General features: G+C 31.1%; 1 protein-coding gene and 1 long non-coding RNA gene across 3 annotated transcripts in view; both read left to right on the forward strand.

Moving 5' to 3' along the window:
- Positions 1-22,225, forward strand: part of LOC127698550 (anaphase-promoting complex subunit 1-like) — a 109,963-nt gene that overhangs the window by 70,556 nt on the left and 17,182 nt on the right. For both annotated transcript variants that reach the window (XM_052202034.1, XM_052202035.1), the window contains 2 exons: positions 11,555-11,650; positions 13,120-13,309. In XM_052202034.1, coding sequence (XP_052057994.1) covers positions 11,555-11,650; positions 13,120-13,309 — 286 coding nt within the window. The remainder of the gene's footprint in view (positions 1-11,554; positions 11,651-13,119; positions 13,310-22,225) is intronic.
- LOC127698595 (uncharacterized) lies at positions 14,073-14,849 on the forward strand. The gene is made up of 2 exons (XR_007980900.1): positions 14,073-14,474; positions 14,786-14,849. It is a non-coding gene; the product is annotated as an uncharacterized LOC127698595 (long non-coding RNA).

Here is a 22,225-nt window from a genome sequence, read left to right on the forward strand (position 1 = left end):
AAAAGTGTGCCAATGTTTGGGAAAATAGTCTTGCCAAATGATTAGCAAAACCTGCCAAATGTTTTTCTTAATCAAAAGAAATATTCTGTGTAGGATATTGTAGTGAATTTCTATCCAGAGTTTTGTTTTCAAAAATGCCAAATCCAGAAATATGGCTGTTTTGGGAACCTTGAAACATAAGATTAAGCTATATAGTTTTTATAACAAACATTACAGGTAAAATTTATTATTCGATTTTTTGAACAAATATACTAGATGATATGGAATTTGACAGTTTCATTGTGTTTGTCAGATTATTCATAAGAGGATCATTGAGCTAGTAATATATGATTGCATTACTAAAATTGGAACTGTTAGATGTGTTTGTTATTTAAGTGTTGTTACATTCAAGTGTGAAAAAAAAGTAATCAACTGAAAATTTATCTTAAATAGTAAATTATCCTTGTATTTTATTTCATTTCAAAATGGTGTTGCAATATATTTGTAACATATTATTACAAAACATATCTAATATGTGTAAATTTCACTGACACCTTTTAAAATTATTTTACACAAGAATCACTGAATTAATACATATTTATAATTTGATTGGCAGTATATTATGTTGCATGAATGGATGAATGAATATTTTATTGCAGAAGCAAACATAATGCTATAGCAAAATAACATAATATATAATGACATTAATGACAGTAAACATGTAGAGAACAACACAATAAAGTCATAGCAGGCACAGAACTACAACTGTTGTGCAATAATAATTTGTAATCTTAACTTCCATGCCACATTAAGAAATTTACACAATTTTTTAGTAAAATTCTTTGAGCTAGCCTGTAAAAGAAATACAAGCTTTCTATGATTTGGCCATGAACAATAAAATTTTGGTAAAAACCTTAGCCTCAATGATCTAAAGGCAGGACATACTAAAACAAAATGGTACTCATTTTCAATACAATTCATATGACAGCATATACATATACGATTTTCTCTTACAATATTGTCAAAACGACCAACTTCTATATTCAGTTTTAATGTTCCACTACGTAGTTTAGTGAGTATATTACTATTGAAATCATATTTTAAGTAATCTTCTAAACAAAACTCATTTTTCAATTTCCTATATAAACACAGTTTTTCACAATCATTCAAAATAGCAAACCAGTTCTGGTAGTATTGATCATTTATACGACATTTTATATATTCAAATGTTACATTAATGTTCTCTTGATCAAGCCATACATAATTCATACCTAAACTAAATAATAAATCGCGAACATTTGAAACCCAGTTTCTCTTACCATTTAAGGCATCAATGCATAGGAGGTTATAAATATCATATACAATATTAGGTTTATCATATATTATATGCAACCAAAACTTTATAATTCTATGTTTCCTTAAAATAAACATAGGTAGAAGACCAAGTTCACCACATAAAAAGGCGATTGGTACATTTTTACCAAGCTTTAATATAAAACGACAGAAACGATTATGAACGAGTTCAATGTCATTGGCTCGATGAAATCCCCAAATTTCAGACCCATAGTTAAGTATAGAGGCCACCATACTATTAAACAAAAAACATGCTTGACTATGTTCAATATAAACTCGCTTAAGAGTGTCGAATAAGGAAGAAAGTGCCCTTGCTCCTTGCTGAGAAATCCTCTTCTGTGAGTGTAAGAACTTTCCATTGAAATATAGCAACATGCCTATATATACATATGAATTTACAATTTCTAGCTCCTGGTTGTCAAAGAAAAAGCAGTTATTAACAGGTTGCCAACCATTTCTGAAAACAATTACTTTTGTCTTGTCAGTATTAACAGTAATATTCCACTTTTTACAATAAAATGAAAGTTTTTCTAGTAAGACTTGTAATGTTTCGGCAGATTTCCGAACAGGACGGTATCGTCTGCAAACAAAACTAAATATATCAGATATCCACTGATATTAAAAACTTCATTATTATTGTCCATTGGAATATCTTGAATAATGTCATTCACGAAGAATAAAAACAACAGAGGTGATAATGGTTCACCTTGTTTCACTCCCAAGAAATTATCAAAAGCCTCTGAAAATTCACCCTCAGTGCAAATTCGTAGACGAACAGTTTCATAGACTGCCTTTATGATTGAAACAAATTTCATGCTTATACCACTCTTTAATAGTTTGTACCATAGAATTCTCCTGATAACCTTGTCGAATGCCTTACGAAAATCGACGAATGCACAATATAATTTTGATTGCAATATAACAGTAATGTAGATTTATTGGGTATTTTTTGTTGTTGTTGGTTTAAGTAACATTGTCTCAATCTGTCTCATCTCTGTAAGTCCAAGTACCATCATTTGCTATGGTCACTATAAAGGTATGATACTTTCTATAGCCAATTTCAGTTCTATATATCTTCAAAAAATCAAATATTAAAGATCTTGATTCCTATGTAGTCACTGATTTTGTATTTCATCGTTCTTGTTTTGCCTTTGAAGAATGTACCACAATGAGACACACAGTAGTGCTAATCTGGTAGCTGCTTCTGTAGTGACAGCATTAACTATTTGTATAAATCAGTTTTCTCACAAGGGCCTTTGCATCATTTAGAGATGCAAACAACCACTAGTGTTTAATAACAGGAGATAATAAACCTGATCAAATTCTTGATCCTTAAGCTGCAATGGTCGTGTAACAGGTCATTATCAAAGCCTTTTAGGGAGGCAATTTGCACAAGGAAAACACAGAAAAGGTTGAAATATAGGTTAGGGCTGTTCCATTAAAACATACATGGTACCCAGGAAGGGTACTTGAAAAATGGGGTAACCACCTTTAGAGGCAAATTAGAATTTCATTTATATTTTATATTTCCACTATGCGTAAACAAAATGACACCCACCCATAGTTGAGATTTGGAAGTGCCTTCCTTGGGTCCCATGTATGTTTTTATGGAACAGCCCTTATATTGAAAAGACTAGTCATAGTGTGTCATTAGTTTACAAAACTATGTAAGAAAAGTGTATTTTACAAATATTGCTGAATACAGCCTAAACCATTATGAACCATTAAACTATATATAGATATATATATTACTTTAAAACAAATATATAAGTTCTGTTTGCATAAAAAAGTAGGATCCAAGTGATGATATTTTTTTTTCAAAATTCATTTATTAAGTTGGAATTTTGAAATAATGTTTCGCTATAAGAAGTCAATTTGGTTCAATTTTGTCAAAATAAGCTAAACATATGTTGTCAACCTCATTTGAATCCGTATTCATGCAACCTTCAAGTTAACCATTTGCTTGAGTTTGGTTAAGTAATTGCAAAGCATGTTCAGTTATAAAAAGAAAAGAATGTCAACATTAAAAAGTGAAACAATGGAGCCACCAGGAAGAACCATTTCTTTGACTGATTCGACCAACAAAAAATCATTCTCATACAAGTAAAAACAATGCTTTGCATATTTTTTTTTAATCAATGACATGAAATAAAAGCACCTTGAAAAATCATAAGTTTACGATTGCATGTGCTTTTCTGTGTATTTATATTCATATTTATGTATATATAGGGTCATTACCATCAGCATGCTTCTGAGTTCATCTTGATGGTTTACTATAAAAATACACATGAAATTCTGATACATTATGACAAGTCCATGCATTGTTGATTGTTTCTTTTGGACATTTTCTAATTTGGATGTACGTTTTAGTATGTTATAAATCAAATATGAAAATTTTATGAGAATCAGTGAACACGAATTTGACAGCTAATGCCCCTTTAACTTTTACAAAAAATCTTCTCCTCTGAAACTCAGATGAGCCAGTTGGAACTAATCAATGCCACAATCATCATTGAGATATCTAGTTTAAAAAAAATGTCTCCAATGATACTACCTTCCAACCAACATGGGCTAAAAATAGAAAATAGGGTTAAAATGCAAGTTTTGTTTATTATCTTGAGAATCGCTATAGAAAGAGAAAATCTGACAGGGGCAGAACTGTTTAAAATGTTGAGATCTACCTACTAATTATTTACATCAAAACTGTTAGATGAGTTCTTATAGGAGTTATTGCCCCTAATGATGAATTTTACAATTTTTGACTATTATCTTGAAAATTATAATAGATCGAGAGCAACATAAATAGTTAAAGTGATCAGCAAGACCAGATCTACAAAAAAATTAAACATGGCCTTAATAGTCAGTCAACATCTTATTGTAGATATTGCCCTTTAATGACCGTTTTGCCATTTTTTTACATTTTGACTATTGTCAGGAAAACTATAATAGATAGATAGAAACTATAGATAAAAAAAATGATCAGCAAGACAAGATCCACAAATAAATCAAATTGTCAAAATCGTCAAAATCGTCAGTTGACTCCTTATAGGAATTATTGCAATTAAATGACGAGTTTTACCAATTTTTTTTGCATAATTGCCTATTATTTTAAAAACTATAATAGAAAGAAACTTTTTATAGCAAAAATGATCTACAAGACAAGATCTACAAATAAAACAGAGAAACTGTAAACGGTAAAAAAGATCAGCAAGACATGATCAACAAGAAAAGAGATTTTAGTTATGAATTATAGTCTAGTCTTCAATGTTTGAGAGTGGTCATTGCTATTGATGCTCACAGATTCTTCAGAGAGTCACTCTATGTATTTCTTGTTGTCAGTGCTTTATTATTAATCAGATCCTTTTCAAATTTTATGAGAATTTCCACTCATCAAAACCTCAAGTAAATTTGAATTTGGGGACTACTTTCATACAGTAGGGGCATTTGTAAAAAAAAAAAATTATTCTTGTTAATTGGATAGCACCTTCAACTTTCATCAGATCTTCATTTAATCTTTATAAATGTATTCAAAAAATTTGAACGAGTTTGATAATCAGAAAAATCGGAAACATAGATCCTTGTTTTCTGTTAAAGGATCCCTGTCATATAAATTCTTGTAGCTGGAAGAGTGTCTTGATATTTTTAGATCCTTTTCCACCTCGTTTCCACCTCGTATGAGAATTCCATTCATCAAAACCCTTAAATAATTATAGTCAGGAAAAAAAAAAATTTAGACAATATTTATTGGATGGGGACTGTGTTAGGGGTTATGTGAGCTTGTTCACTAAAGGTTCTTTCATTTAAATGTTTTTAAGTGTTCTGACACTTATGTAACTTCATTAAGTTAATTTGATTGCAGATAATATCAATACATGAAAGGATACTATTTGCATTTTAAAAGCACATTTCTTTTCAAAGACCTTGTTAATCTGCCCTCAAACCGAACAGTAATGTCAGATTAAAGGCATCTTCACCTTAAAAACCTCATCAAGTGCCTTTTAAATATTTGATAGAATGACAAATGAGATTGTGGTATTATGACATGAATACTAGAAGGCAAGATAGGATCTACTAGGAATGGAATGATGCAGCACTATCCTTGTAATCAAAAGTCACTTTTATGGTCGTGCAACTTCAACATGAGTCATTGAAATTATAATAAATTCTAAAAAAAAAAGGGTGTATAGTATTATTAGAAACTCATAACAGTATAATGAATTTTTTATTTGATTTTGGAACCAATTTTCTATTTGACGTGAAATTTGACAGCTGCAACGTGTTTGTTAGAATTTTCAATGAGGATCCTTGACATGGTAATATATATGCAGTGTTAAGATCAGGGCTGTTTTATGTGTTTGTTATTAAATTTTTGTTATATTTATGTGTGAAAAAAAGAAATTAATGGAAAATTAGTATCAAATAATGAATTATCCTTGCATTTTATTACATTATTTTACAACATACTTAACAAAATTTTATTTCAAGATATTATATGTTATTATATAATAAATCTTATTAGCGTAAATTTCACTTATACCCATTGAAATCATTTAACAGAAAAATTGATACCAAACTGCTTACATGGAATAAATTGACTGATGTATATACACCTAGTATATAGTACAGCTGTACTTCGGATTATTTTTTGTTTTGTTGTTTAAAGCAACTAAATACTAATTTTCCTCACTTCTTCAAGTAAAGTTACCCCGTAATGCATATGTAGGTGTTTGTCCGTCTACATGTTCCCTATGTTATTAATAGATAAATGGCTTTACAGTTTGATATGTAAACTTAAGATTATCAGGTTTTCTGCACATTGATGTCGTAAATATCAGACAAGAGTCGCACTGTGAACCTTTTTGGCTAAAAGAGTCATAAAGCGTCATGTTGGGTTGAACAGCTGATATCTATACACAGATAATCTGTTTAACCTGCTATTTTTGCCTTTCTTCTTCAATTAGACAGTTTTACGTTTGTAGAAAGTAAGTCCCACACATTGACACATTGCTGATTACTTCTCAGAAATTGTGATGTCATTGATAAGTTCTGTTAACATCTCAAAGCAGTAATATGAAAATGCCGTAGCATCTGAGCAGTGTTATTAAGCAAAGGGAAGGACAATAAATATGCATATGTATCTCTGGGCAGATCAGAAAGTTTAAAAACTATTACAGAACAGAAATCAAATGGTCAACATTTAGGTCATCTGGTCAAAATAGGTCAATGTCACTCATTTATCATCTGTCTGTTGTTAGGTTTTTCAAAGAGTTACATTGAAACTCCTGAAGTACACAAATGTAGTTTCTATTGGAGGTGGCTTTTTAATCCAAAGGGGGTTCTGAAATAAATTAATGTTACATGTATATGTATTTTCCAACTCAATAAGAAAAAGCCACTGTTACTATTAGTAGAACATTGGTATATGTTAGGTATGGCATATAAGATATCTTATATATAATCATATAGCTGACTTTGGTAAATTGTTTTGTAGTGAAAAGTTACAAATACAATACAAGTTCTGTCCTGGTTGACTGTCAATGAAATCAAATGTCCACAAACATTGTTCCTCAATCCACGAAATAAATGAATCCACAGTAGTTGCTAACATCTACGGCATTTGGTATCTGGTGAATAATTGTCTCATTGACAATCAAACCATATCTCCTTATTTTAAATTTTTGTGACCAAGTTATGGAACTTTGATGTAGACAGTTTTCTGCTATTCAGTTGTCTTCAAGAATTTTGGCTGATGTTCATTTTTATGAGACAGGAGACATTTTTGTTACTTATCTTAGAGTTCATCAACTGTAAGTTATACATTATTGATATTTAATGTACAGTCTATGAGTCCTTGTGGCTTTAGTGCTGCTCCAATGACTTAAGAAATTAAAGTTTTCTGTATGAAGGCATATTTATGTGATATCATTGAAATATGGTATGGTATGGTATTACATTAGCATCTATTTAATTCAGCAATTTCGGCAAACAAAGCTTTAGGGGTATATATCAGCCTATTTGACTATATACCCATATTTAATTTTTTTAGCTAGTCAGACAGTTCTATTTTTTTTCAACTGTTTCAAGAACTGAAATCCTGCAATGATGTAATTAATGTATTATTCAGAGAAACTTCCTTATTAATAAGATAATTATCTTAGATGGTATAGTGTATAATGTTATAACATCATCAATACAAAGGATCAATGGAATTAACATTATGTTTAGTTTAATTTGCCTTGCACTTAAAACATAACGAATGAGGAAGCATTGGAATAACAAGAGATTACAAATGTTTTTTATTGATAAAGAAGATTTAAAACATTTAATTAAAAGAAAATTAGAAATAAGACTAATAATAGATGTTGAAAACTTCAGATTTCAAGTTAAATAATCATGTACTCATACAAGGCCAAGAAAAAAAATATGATATCATGTGATAAAGCTTGAAAGTATCCATAAATTCTCAGTCCGTGTCTCAATCATATCACTGTCTTCAAGATGGCAAATCTATACACATAAATAGTCATATTTTAATCTTCTTAATATGAAGTTATTAGGTTCTTTGGACATTTGTTTATTGATTATGTTTTGAAGATGAAATGAAAATATGAAATATTGTTGATGATTTCATGAATAGACGATTTAGGAATATTACTTTATGTCATGTATAACTGTAATTAATCATAACTAGATCATATTCACCGTAACTTGATCTTCTTTGCATGGTTAGGTAGATATGTGATAACTTGTTGATGAATATTACCAATAATATCAAATCTAGACATGATTAAAGGAGCAGCCATCACACACATATCAATGATAAAAACTGATAGATTGAATTAAATTAGCCATGAATATAAACAAGTTGTTTAACTATAAGATCAATTGCTGAGGATAAACAGGACCTCTTCTAGTGAATCATTTTGTCTCTTTGAGATAACATTTTTATTTTTGTTGGTGTTTTTTTTCTGATTTTTTTTTCTATTAATCATAAGAGTGAGTTTAAGTTGATGTACTTTATGATTGAGGATAAATTAACACCAGAAAGTTTTAAAAGCGAAAATACCAAACAATATCACTGAAACATTTGTATGCCATTTTTCTGTATTATTGTACTAATAGTACCAGAATATGTAAAATAATCTGGTCTACATCCTCCTACATTTTCTATAGTTCTAAGACAAACACTTAGATGATACTTTTAAATGACATGTCTATGTTAAAGTAATTAAGATCTTAGAAATAGAGTTGACACTTGATATCGTGTGATTAGAATGTCAATAGTGGGAGTTTAGAGTAATCATTGATACAGACATGAAAGCAAATAAACTTATTTAATGGAGTATATGGACATCAAAAGCTAACTGACAATGTACTTTAATTTGTTAGACATTGCTTAATAAATGAAACTACTGCTTTTTGATGTGGTCATCTGACATTAACTCGGTTTGATTAAGATAACTTTGGTTAATGTATTATTGTTAGAAAATCTTGATCTGGGGATAGCATTACTTGAATTATGTCTCTCTCATCTCTGCAGAGAGATATATTGTTTTTGTCCTATCTATTTACCTATCTGTCCCGAAAGTGTAAAGGCTGAATTTCCTATAGTTTACAGAAGAGTTGTACTTAAGACCACATATTTTTAGTTGTGCAACTCCATGCTTAGTTTTGATCAGACTGAATTAAAGCTGTTTCCCATAGCAAAAAAATTGACACTATAATTTTTATCTGTGGAAAGTTTGTCCATGCAAAATCTCCAACAGTAACCGGTCCATGTTAATCTATGGGAAATCCCCAAAATCAGTCCCATCAAGGTGTCAGTATGAAGGCATTTCATACATGTCTTAAGCTGTTTGGTTGACACACAATTAAGGAAAGATATATAGAATAAACACAGATATACCGTATGTTGGATGCACTTATTTTGCAATTAGTTGGGCTAAATCTTTTGCAGATGCACTCAAGTTGTGAGCTTTGTATTGCAGGGCTGCACTCAATTTGTGAGCTTTGTATGGCAGGTGCACTCAATTTGTGAGCTTTGTATTGCAGGTGTACTCAAGTTGTGAGCTTTGTATCACAGATGCACTCAATTCATGACTTTTGTATGATAGGTGCACTCAATTTGTGAGGTTTGTATGTCAGGCTCACTTAATTTGTGAGCTTTGTATCAAAGATGCACTCAATTTGTGACCTTTGTATGGCAGGTGCACTCAATTTGTGATCTTTGTATTGCAGGTACACTCAATTTGTGAGATGTATGGCAGATGCACTTTTATATATCAGAAACAACTTGTTTTTGAGGTCTTTTAACCACAGTCATTGACTACCTTTAAAGTTGAATACAATTTCCACCACAAACCAGTCAACAAGTCAAAAATGTATTTACAGGATTAATTGATTGGAATTTATGATTTTTGGTTTTTGAAATAAAATGTTGTTTACATAATGAGCTTTTCTTGGTATGATATGACTAAGAAAGATTTGGAAGCAGTTTGATCATTTGATGCAGATAAAAATGTTGAAGTTGTTTTGTTCTGTAATGCAGAAAGTCTTGTTTGTTAATGATACCATAAACTCTTACATGGTTCATTTAGTGAACAGCTATTATTAGTATCCACTGATAATAAATTGGTATGAATTTTGTCTGTTTTACATGTTTACACAAGACAAATTTCATATTAAATTACATTAAAAATTCAAATAACATGCAATACAGCATAAAAGCAAATCAATATAACGTAAAATTATAATTATACTTTTTTTTTATAATTATTGAAACAGAGATATTATCCACTAGGATTTACATGATGGAATATTTACAGATATAAATGGCACAATTTTCTAGATAATTCCATATCAAGGGAGCTGTAAAATTCATTTTTTTTGCCTTTGGCATGACAAGTACTACTTGTGTTGTTGTGCTTGTCTCACCCTGGTACATTTTAATCAGACTAATACCTAATAGGATTGCTAAATAAATAGCATGCACACACTGTAAAATTATAGCTAAAATGACATGAAATGTAGTCATTATTTGTTTTTAGATAGCTGTGATCAAATTAGATATTTTGTAAATTTTTCTGAGTTATTTTAAAGGCTATTGCATGTAAACGAGTGAGAAAGATGTCACACTATGATTAATGAAACTTTTAATTTATCTAGGTGCGATCTACGTTGTAACTTTAAACAAAATTATATACCAATTTACAAGGTAGAAACTTCATCTATAAGTTCATCTTCTGCCTACTGTTAAAAATATTCTTAACTTTATAAGATAACTTGCCAGTCAGTACATAAGTCTAATGTCAACTATTTTCTAGTGTTTCTAAGGGGAAAATCTAGGTTTTTTTTTTAAACAGGGGAATAATTGTTTGTAATGGTAAAAAAAAAGGTGACCTTTTAAAATGTGAGAAAAAAAATTTGGACAATTTTATGCAAAAAAATGTAAATCTGATCTCTAGGGTAGTGTGTATGCCATCTACACTACAATTTGAATCTGCCACTGTTTCTTATCAGTATACAATAGTGGGGCATGCTAATAAAAAATCACATATATATATAAGAAGATTTGGTATGAGTTATGTTCATTTAGTTGACAATTTGAAAAACTTGATTGGCTGGTTTTAATGCCACTTTCAAATTTATATATTCAATGGCAAGACATTTTATGCAGAAGCATAGCTTGTTTACTCCCATGTAATTACCAAAGAAGTTTGTATTTTTCCAAGTTTTTTTTTCTATTTATTTTATTTATTTGATAAAGTACTATAGGTTTTGTGCCTTCTGTGTTAGAGGGATTACATCTCTTAATTTAGAAAGAAAGTAATGACTAGGTTTAAAATAATCCTGCTATATCTTGTTTATATCAAAAACAAAAGTTTATTGCACTGAAATAAATTAATTACATGTACAATGTGATATAGACTCAATAGAATGAATCTTGTAACCAAACAACATGTAAATAAAGTAAAAACAGGATTAAAAATTGAAAAGGGAAGTAAATGTCAGAGAATCTTTAAAACTTATTCTTATAAGAAACTGTAATACTAAAAGAGCCTTTCCTGCTTAAAGCTGCATTTATCATTGCAGAAAAGGAGGAATTTCTACCAGTAGTCTAGTTAAGTAGGAATCAAGAGTTTTTAATCCCCTTGAGACAATACAAATACATTTATCTAGTTTTTATTTAGTGGTATAATAACCTAAAATGTCTTTTTTTCAGGATTGTGCTATCCTTCAGATTCTGTCAGCAGTGTTATATGAATGTGTCACCAGGGAAAAACCAGAAGCTATAATGTCCTTGCTGGGACTTAATCAGGTAAACTGTCAGTATTAGTTGAAAAAACTTCCAGATATTGTGTAATATGGAATTGAAATGGATTTCCTTTGAGGAAAGAAAATTTGAATTTAATTTGTTATAAAATTTGAATAGTTGGCAGAGACAATCATTAGAACACCTTGGGATATATAAGTCTAAGAACAGTGTAACTTTATTTGTAGGTTGTGAATATCAAATTATTTTTTTAAGACATTAATTTCGCCTGTTTTGCTATTTTTTTCGCTTATTGTTGATAAATTTAGTTTAAAGGTTTCGTATGGATTTTTAAAAGTACAAAGAACAAAATGTAGGTTTTTTCTAAGAATTCCTCGTTTTATTCCAATATGATTGAACACATAGCTGCTAGAGGAAGAACTTAATTATGATTTGCAATTTTTCTCATTTTGTCTCGAACACAAAACTTGATATATTATTGATTACAGAAATATAACATCTTAATGGAAGAAAATTTGGTTCAAAATTTTTCCAAATGGAAAGATTAAAAAAACAGGTAAAAAGAAAAATAGAGCAGTGATTCCATCATTATCCTTACCCTACTGAAGGCATCTTGGTTGTTCCAGGGAAGGATTTCTGACGGTAGAAGTATGAATATCCTGTTACCTTCAAATACGTCTAGTTGATTTTTTCCTTTGTTACTGTGTTTATGGAGTTCATTATCTGGTATTTGAGACATGAAAGAATGTCATGGTTCAAAATTTTATTCCCTATGTTTGTCAAAAACTGAAATAAAATGAGTCATACAGCATAAACCTGCCAACTCAAGTGAACCATGACCAATATTTTTTATTATTGATTACTTGTCAAGAGCTGTTTAAAAATTGGTTAGTAATTGAAACAATTTCATTCTAGTTGAATGTCTTGGTTTTGTTGACTCTCATTAGATTTACCTGTGTTCCATTCGAGCAATTTAAAAAGTTTTAACGTCTGACATTTTTGGGGAAAGAAAGACATTTTCGGTCTTATTATAACCTAATACTGCCACCCAATAGTTTCTAAATTTGAAATTTCCACCACTTTAATCAAATGTTCAATTCTGGTACAGACATTTAAATGTGTCATGACATACACAGTAGTAAAGTTCTACTTTTCAAATTTAACTAGTTGATGTCTGCCATAACTGTTTTTTGCTTATTGTTGTAGTAGATATCAGGCTCTTTTTAATTGTATCACATTTTGTCATTCAATGCCCTTTATTTAACTTATTATATTGTATTGGTTTTGCAATGACAATACAATGACCTGTAAATGTTCACACCTATCACTTTTGGTCTCTAATAGATAGTCGTCTCATTGGCAATCATACCAAATCTCCTTATTCTTTTTTAATTAAATGCAGAAAGTGATACATTTGTACTCAGGTCTTGTTGATTTATTTATTTAATTAATATTCTCGACAAAGAAACTTTGACTTAAAGCAGATGGTGTTACATTAATTTAATTTCTTTTAGATTTTAGACAAACCAGATTTTGATTTGAAATCAGAGGGTGTAACACAACTGAAGCTTGCTCTAGCATACTATAGAAGTAACCATCAGATACTCAGTCAGGATGTAGACCACAAAAATCAGTTGTTAAAGATGGAGTTTCTGTTGTCACTAAAAGCCAAACTAGAAAATGTTTTAGACAAATGGCAAACAGGTTAGATATTGTTGATGCAATCTTCCATTAGAATTCTATCATGTAAGGTAGAAAATGTTTTAGACAAATGGCAAACTGGTTAGATATTGTTTATGCAATCTTCATCTTTAAAATTCTATCATATAAAGTACAAACTGCTCTGGAAAATTGGCAAATAGGTTAGATATTGTTTATGCCATATTCATCTTTAAAATTCTATCATATAAAGTAGAAAATGTTTTTGACAAATGGCAAACTGGTTAGATATGTTTATGCAATCTTCACCTTTAAAGTTCTATCATATAAAGTAGAAAATTGTCAATTGACAATTGGCAAACTGGTTAGATATTGTTTATGCCATATTCATCTTTTAAAAATGTTTCAGACAATTGGCAAACAGGTTAGATAAACACCTTATCACTATTTATTCCAATCAAAGTTTTGAAATTACACAACTTTTTCATAACCTCGCAATCCAAATGAAGCTATCTGGGGCCCTGTTTAAACAATGTATTGTGCATAGAACTATCCTTAGAGACATGTTTAAACCATCGTAAAGACTTCAAACAAAGCCTTTTATGACTTTAATTTGTGTTTTAAAAATTTGGATCATAAAATATCAAAATCTCAAAGTGTTGACTTTCTAGATTTTTTCCTCCCTCTGCTCATTAATGATGACCTTTGTTTTTTGTGACACTTGACCAAAACAGGAGATTGTCTAATTAACTGTTTTTATAAGACCGCAAAAAAAATTTTTTGCGGTCGTATATTGGTATGACGTCGGCCTTGTCGTCGTCGTTGTCCGAAGACACATTGGTTTTCGCACTCTAACTTTAGTTCAAGTGAATGGATCTCTATGAAATTTTACCATAAGGTTCAATACCACAAAAGGAAGGTTGGGATTGATTTTGGGGGTTATGGTACCAACAGTTAAGGAATAAGGGGCCAAAAATAAGCATTTTTGTAACTTCCAGAAAATAACTTGTGTTCAAGTGTATGGATCTCTCTGACATTGTACCACAAGGTTCCATATCACAAAGGGAATGCTGGGATTGATTTTGGGGGTAGTTGCCTCAAAATTTTAGGAATTATGGGCAAAAAAAGGGGCAAAAAACAAGCATTTTTCTAGTTTCAGGACAATAACTTGTGTGTAAGTGTATGGATCTTTCTGAAATTGTACTACAAGGTTCCATATCACAAAGGGAAAGCTGGAGTTGAGTTTGGGGGTAATTGCCCAAAACGTTTAGGAATAAGGGGCCAAAAATAAGCATTTTTCTAGTTTCCAGACAATAACTTGTGTTCAAGTGTAAGGATCTCTCTGAAATTGTACTGCAAGGTACCATATCACAAAGGGAAGGCTGGGATGGATTTTGGGGGTAATTGCCTCAAAATTTTAGGAATTAGGGGCCAAAAAGGGGCAAAAAATAAGCATTTTTCTAGTTTAAGGACAATAACTTGTGTGTAAGTGTATGGATCTTTATGAAATTGTACTACAAGGTTCCATATCACAAAGGGAAAGCTGGGTTTGAGTTTGGGGGTAATTGCCCTAAACGTTTAGGAATTTGGGGCCAAAAAGGGGCCAAAAAACAAGCATTTTTCTAGTTTCCAGACAATAACTTGTGTTCAAGTGTATGGATCTCTCTGAAATTGTACTGCAAGGTACCATACAACAAAGGGAAGGCTGGGATTGAGTTTGGGGGTGATGAATCTTAAGGGGGTTCAAAAAATTTGAGGGGGGGGGATTTTTTTTCCTTTTTTTCCTTTTTTTTCTTTAAAATTTTCCATTTTAAATTGGTTATTTCTGATTTATATATAAAAGCAAATAATAATGATATGGTTTGAATAGGTAAATTAAATTTTTTTAGTTCTTAGACCACTTTCATTCTGTGCAGTGATTTTGCTAGCGCTCGTCATTTACGAAACGGTTTTTCAAAATGACGAAAGTATTCCAAATCAATTTCGTCACTTGAATTTGGAAAGAGTAAAAATATTTTCGCATGAAAATACTATAATTCTACCTGTCTAATTGTTTCTGACAAGTTTATGACCCTCAGCTAATTAACATTTACAACAGGTGTTATAAGTTGCGATTACAGATAATCCGCTTATCACCATCGGATAGGTCACTAACCCATTAATTATTTATCAACCTCATAATTGATCATCATATTATTTTCCCCAGTAAAATCAGTCAGTCGGAATTTCAATTTCAATATTTATCAAACGAGCACAATTTGCAGTTCGTTTGTCATAGTTTCGTCATTTGAAGAAAATTGTTATCCCTCGGACAGTTCGCATTTTAATTTCAATATTTCTCAAACGATCACAATTTGCAGTTCGCTTGTTGTAGTTTCATCAAATGAAAGTATTTTCGTCATATTTGATATAACTTTTAATCAAAAACTTTCGACAATTTCGATTAAAAAGATAGAACTTTATTCATAACATTCAGAAATGTTTTCACGAGTCAAACAGATGCCTTCTTTACGATGAACTGCGCATGCGTGAAAGTATTCTTATGAATTTAAAGACACTAAAACGTAAGATAAGAAATAATTAAGTATCAAACTAAATGAGAGAGACAAATATAGTTCTTATTAAGCAAATTTTATTTAAAAAATGATAATTTCCTGCCTTTTTTAAACATGAACCAATCCGTAGATGAACCCGGATTCATTCTGAATTTATTATCCACTTGTCACTTCCTGTTTTCATTTCATTTGGACATTGAAAGTAAACGTGATCTAATCATGATAAATTTGCAATTTAAAGTCATTAGAATTGTTCCAATAAGGATTTGTACAAATCCTTGGTTCCAACTTTATAGAATTGATTCTAAATATCGCTTTAAAACGTTTTTAAGGATAATGAGTATGAATAATGCAGTGAAATAGTCCCTACAAGTTCATTTATGCTGTGATTCCTGGTTTTAAAAAAAATGGATCCCAACTTTTGTTGATTAGGAATGTACACTGAAACTATCTGAAGTGAAATTGTGAACTAGATTTCTAGATCTTATATCATAATCTTCCTATTAAAGTGCCACATCAGTCAAATCATGCAGTAACTGCCTAGTATGCCTAAGTCCTTCAAAGTCTGACAAAGATGTATAGATAGAAATATACATCCTAGGTCCCTTGCTGCTACCCAAAATAAGGTTGATTTTCATACCGCGCAAAAGTGACTAAAGCCCTCAAAATCCTAGCTTAAACCCTGATTCTGTGTCCGAAACCTATGCTGTGTCAGATATTTAATCACAATCCAAATTCAGAGCTGTATCAAGCTTGAATGTTGTGTCCATACTTGCCCCAACTGTTCAGGGGTTCGACCTCTGCGGTTGTATCAAGCTGCACCCAGCGGAGCATTTTATTTTTTCCTGATTAGACTAAATAGGGATAAGGTGTATTGTTTTTGTAATATTCATCTTTAAAATTCTATCATGTAAAGAAGAAAATGTTCTAGACAGATGGGTTGAAATCTCACAAAACATGTTTAACCCCGCCGCATTTTTGTGCCTGTCCCAAGTCAGGAGCCTCTGGCCTTTGTTAGTCTTGTATGTTTTTTAATTTTAGTTCATTTATATGATTTGGAGTTTAGTGTGACATCCATTTTCACTGAACTAGTACACATTTTTGTTAAGGGGCCTGCTCAAGCCCGCCCAGGATGCGGGATTTTCTTGCTGTGATGAAGACCCATTGGTGGCCTTCGGCTGTTTTCTGCTCTTTGGTCGGATTGTTGTCTTTTTGACACTTTCCCCATTTCCATTCTCAATTTTATTTTTATGGTTAGATATTGTTAATGCAATATTCATCTTTAAAATTCTATAAAATAAAATTTGTAAGCGAAAGTTAAATGGCTCAGAGAAATTATTGAACTGATATATAACAAGTAGGTGTGAAATGTGAATTTTTTCTTTTTTCTAAAACACTAAAAGATATTAACACTAAATCTATTATTATTTCCTTCCTGCTTAGAAATAATTATGACAAGCAATTACTTCCAGAGAATTGTCATACCTCACATGTAAATTTGCTGGTTATTTTTCCTAATAATGATTGTAATTATTTTAATCTTTTTATCTTTCACCAATGATGCAAAAACAACTTACATTGCACTTACAGTACTAAAGTTATACATTTGTATGGATTTTCTTTGGGCTAAGTACAAGTAATCTTTATAGATATTAATGTATGTTTGGCTTCATACAATTACAATGGCTCATTATAAGTAATAATGATTAAGTCAGTGGGTTTCCATTAGGTGGTGTGTACTCTCCGATGATAGATTTATGTCGTAATTTTGGGTATTAACTCCCATGTACCTTGGTTCTATAAATTTATCGTTAATTAAGATTTGCATGATTGCTTAATAAGCGTTATTATAATTCCTGTATTTGATTTTATGATTTTTTTATGTTTGATTGTCTACACTATTGATATATTTTTATTTGATAATGTGTCATTGGATATTTATGATTGCTGTTCCTAGCAAGCAAAAAACATCTTTTAATTGCAACAAGTATGGTTTGTAAGAGAAAGAATAAATGTTTATTTGCGATATAGAATTTTGATAAATTATATTGCATGATAATGATGACTTTATAGAACAGTTGATCTTTGAAGCGTGTCAGAAATCAAATCAATCGTATGATTATATTTGTATTATGTAACAAGTAATTGATTACTGTAAGATCGTATGTCTAAATGCATCAGTAGGAATAGTCATTGAGGTTAAAGAGGCATGATAATTGTTGTCTGGCTTGGCCCACCACAGTCATCGTGTAAATAATAAAGAATGATTACTCCAACTATCCGTCATACAATTTCATAAAGTAATTGTGTATCATTTCTATGATTAGGAAATGTATACTGGACAGATAAATTTAATATTGTAAATTGATGTCAAACAAACGACTATGTTATATAATCTGCATCAAGCAAAGACTATTTGTCACGTTCCACAAAAATAAAATACTCTCTCATTTCTACCTCTGCATATGTCAAAATTTATTGCAATGGAAGACATAGGGAAAGGGAAGAAGCCTTTTAAGTTTGGGGTCAATAGGGTAGAGCTCTGATCACTGTTGCTTAAAATATTAAAATTTTATACAAATACTTTTCGGATAAAATCTTGAGTTTCCTTTACTTGATTGAACAGAAACTCATATTAATGAAAAATTTACAAAAGAAGAAGAAGGGTATTGGTTTTGGGGTCAATAGGTCAAAAGTTCAAGGTCCCCGTATTAAATATAGATTTAGTGCACAACAATGTATGAGTTTAGGACAGTTTAAAGGAAACACTAGTGGTAAGTCAAGTATATTAGGTATGCAGATGTATTAGCAATGGCACAGCTCATTTTCATGGAGATTATTTGGCCTTGTCCCCTCAATCATAGTCTAATGATTTTGAATGTATTGCATAGTTTATGTTTAAGTTTGTGATTTTGTCAGTTTTAGATGAACCACTTATGTTAGGTCAATGATATTTGGTATGCAGTTGTATTAGCATTTGCAAGACTCAATTTTATAGATATTTTATGATCCAGCTCTTACATAGTTGGTACATGTTAAAAAGTTTGTGTTAAGGTTAGTTTTAAGGGAATCCCTTATGATAAGTCATTGGTATTTTATATGCAGTTTAATATGCATTGGCATTTTCCTTTCCATGGAGGTTATTTGGCCCTGCACCTTCAGTCTTGGTTCATTTATTTTGAATGTTATGCATAGTTTACATGTTTAAATGTTGCCATTTTGATTTCAACATTTGCAGTATATTATAAAAACTACATATCTCTGTGTCAAAGTTTATTCAAAATTGGTTTGTTGGTGATAATTTGGGTGTCCTTTTTTGGTTTAAAATGAAACTTATAGAGATGGAATAGGAAAGGGGAGATCCTATAACAAATTTTGGATTATTATAGGTAATATACAAGAGTATGTTTAACAAAATATGGTCATGTTTGTAAGGTAGATTGCTAATGTTGACACATTGCTTATCTGTATATTATTTATCCAGTTAAATATATTTATTGTCTTTATAGTTGTATTCAATCTCTGACTATGTCATTGTCTGTATTTGTCAATTTTGATTGGAAAGCTATAATAAAGGAGTAGGGCTACGAAGGTCATTATTTGAACCTAAATATTGAAATTTGTAACAACATGTGTAAAACCAATATATTTATAATCTTGAATAAGTAAACTTAAGTAACTAGTCCCTTTTTTTGTCTGCTGTTTGTTTTGCAATATTGCAGTACAGCTTAAGCAAAAATAAAAATAGTCATAAAAAGGGGAAATTGTATATGGGCCAGAATTTTTAGGGCTAATATTGACCATTAGTGAACTTCTACTTTCCTATCAAACTTGGCAAGCACACTCACTAAACATTTCATTTAACATACTATTGTAAAATGGCTCTAATCCCAACTGTATGTCTTTTATAACATGCATGTCATTTGGTCACCAGAATTGGATAGCTATTTGGTATTTATTCAAAATCCTTTATTGTCAGATTGATGTTATACTTTATATACCATTTTCTGTCCACATTTTCATATACTACATAACTTAAAAAATGACTCTTTTATATAAGTTTTTATCATAAGACCCTTCTAGCATGCACTATGTCTTCATCCATGGTTATTTTTTTGCATAGTCAATGCTAAATACTACATTAGTGAACCATTCAGAAGTCAATAGATTGATCCCAAAATCATAGATATTCGCAAGAAACTACTTTAGGAGTTCCATAGCTTTTATAACTAAAAAAAATAAAATTTTTAACATATAATTATTGCTTTAGCATATTTTTTGTATTTTTTCTAGACAATAAACTTGCTCAAGAGTTTCCATGCATTTCAGCTGTTGGTTTTCTCGTCTGAATTGTTTTTCACATTTTGTCATGTAGGGGCTTTATATAGCTGACTTTACAATAAAGGTTATGCTCAATGTTGATAGCTTTATGGTGACCTTCAGTTGTTTACATGCATGCAATTTGGACGCTGGTGGATAGTTTTCTCATTGGCAATCATACTATAAAATTGAGAAGGGAAATGGGTCAAAGAGACAACAACCCGACCAAAGAGCACACAACAGCCGAAGGCCACCAATGGGTCTTCAATGCAGCGAGAAATTCCCGCACCTGGAGGTGCTCCTCAGCTGGCCCCTAAATAAAATTGTGTACCAGTTCAGTGAAAATGGACGTCACCCTAAACTCAAAAACATATAAATGAACCAAAATTTAAAGACATACAAGACTAACAAAGGCCAGAGGCTCCTGACTTGGGACAGGTGCAAAAATGCGGCGGTGTTAAACATGTTTTGTGAGATCTTAACCCTCCCCCTATACCTCTAGCCAATGTAGAATAAAGAAACACATAGCAATACGCACAGTAAAACTCAGTTTAAAAGAAGTCCGAGTCTGATGTCAGAATAGGTAACAAAAGAAACTAAGCAAAATGACAATGATACATAAAGGAACAAAGGACTACTAGCAGTTACTGACATGCCAGCTCCAGACCTCAATTAAACTGATTGAAAGATTATAACTTTGTCATATGAAAATCAAGTACAATCCCTCCCGTAAGGGGTTTAGTATCATACCATCATAAAATATATGAGAAGAACATAACCTGTATCATGCCGACAACTGGTTTTAGAATAAATGTGTTTATTTCCGATGCAAAGACCCTATGAGTGAATCAATATTAATACCAAAATATGCAATCCTTAATGACTTGACAACAGTATCATAACTATATCCTTTCCGAATAAGTCTGTTTAAAGGTTTGGTTAGCTTTTGAGGTGAATGCCGACATTTTTGTGCTTTGTAAAGAATATTACCATATAATATTGGATGTGAAATATCTGAACGTATAAGATGTCTGCATGTTGATTTATATTTACGAATGATGTCCTTATACCGATGATAAAAATTTAGTAAATGTTTTGACCAGTTTGTGATGTCGAAAACCCTGGTGTAATAATTTTTCAGTAATACAGAGATTTCTTTCGTTGAAATCAAATACGTTGTTACATACTCGAGCGAATCGAACAAGTTGAGATATATAAACACCATAAGATGGCGACAAGGGAACGTCACCATCTAAAAATGGATAATTAACAATAGGAAATGAAAAATCATCTCTTTTATCATAAATTTTGGTATTAAGCTTCCCGTTAAAGATAAATATATCAAGATCCAGGAAAGGGCAGTGTTCATTGTTAGTATTAGCTTTATTTAAAGTTAGTTTTGCAGGATAAGTCTCTTTAGTGTACATTCTGAAGTCGTCATTATTGAGAGCCAATATATCATCTAAATATCTAAAAGTGTTATTAAATTTTTGAATCAGATGTTGTTTCGATGGGTCTTTGCTGGTTTTAGTCATAAATTGTAACTCATAACAATACAGAAACAGATCCACAATAAGTGGTGCACAGTTAGTCCCCATGGGAATTCCGATAACCTGACTATATATGGAATCTCCATAGCTAACAAAAATGTTATCTAGTAAAAATTCAAGGGCATTGTCTTTATATTTTTCCTAAAAATTAAGGTCTTCATAGGGTAAGGGGCCATTTCTTATTATTTTATGAATTATCATTTTTTTATTCCACCGCGACAAAATGTGCGTCTGTTCGTCTGATATATGGTTTGTCTGGCTATCTCCTCCTACAGTTTGTGAGCTACAGCTTTAATATTTTGTAGGATGTTTCTACACATAATAGAGTGTGCATGCCCATATGATTTTGAATTTTTTTTTTAAATATTCTTGAAATGCCAGGTATTTGGACTATTTTTGGATACTAGCTGCATAAAGAGATCATGGTTTGTCTGGTATGGATTTTTCTTATTATTGAAGGCCGTATGGTTGCCTTTAATTGTTAACATCCACTTCATTTGAACTTTGGTGGATAGTTGTTTCATTGGCAATCATAC

Source organism: Mytilus californianus, unplaced genomic scaffold (assembly GCF_021869535.1).
Source record: "Mytilus californianus isolate M0D057914Y unplaced genomic scaffold, xbMytCali1.0.p SCAF_4, whole genome shotgun sequence".
Classification (NCBI taxonomy): Eukaryota; Metazoa; Mollusca; class Bivalvia; order Mytilida; family Mytilidae; genus Mytilus; species Mytilus californianus.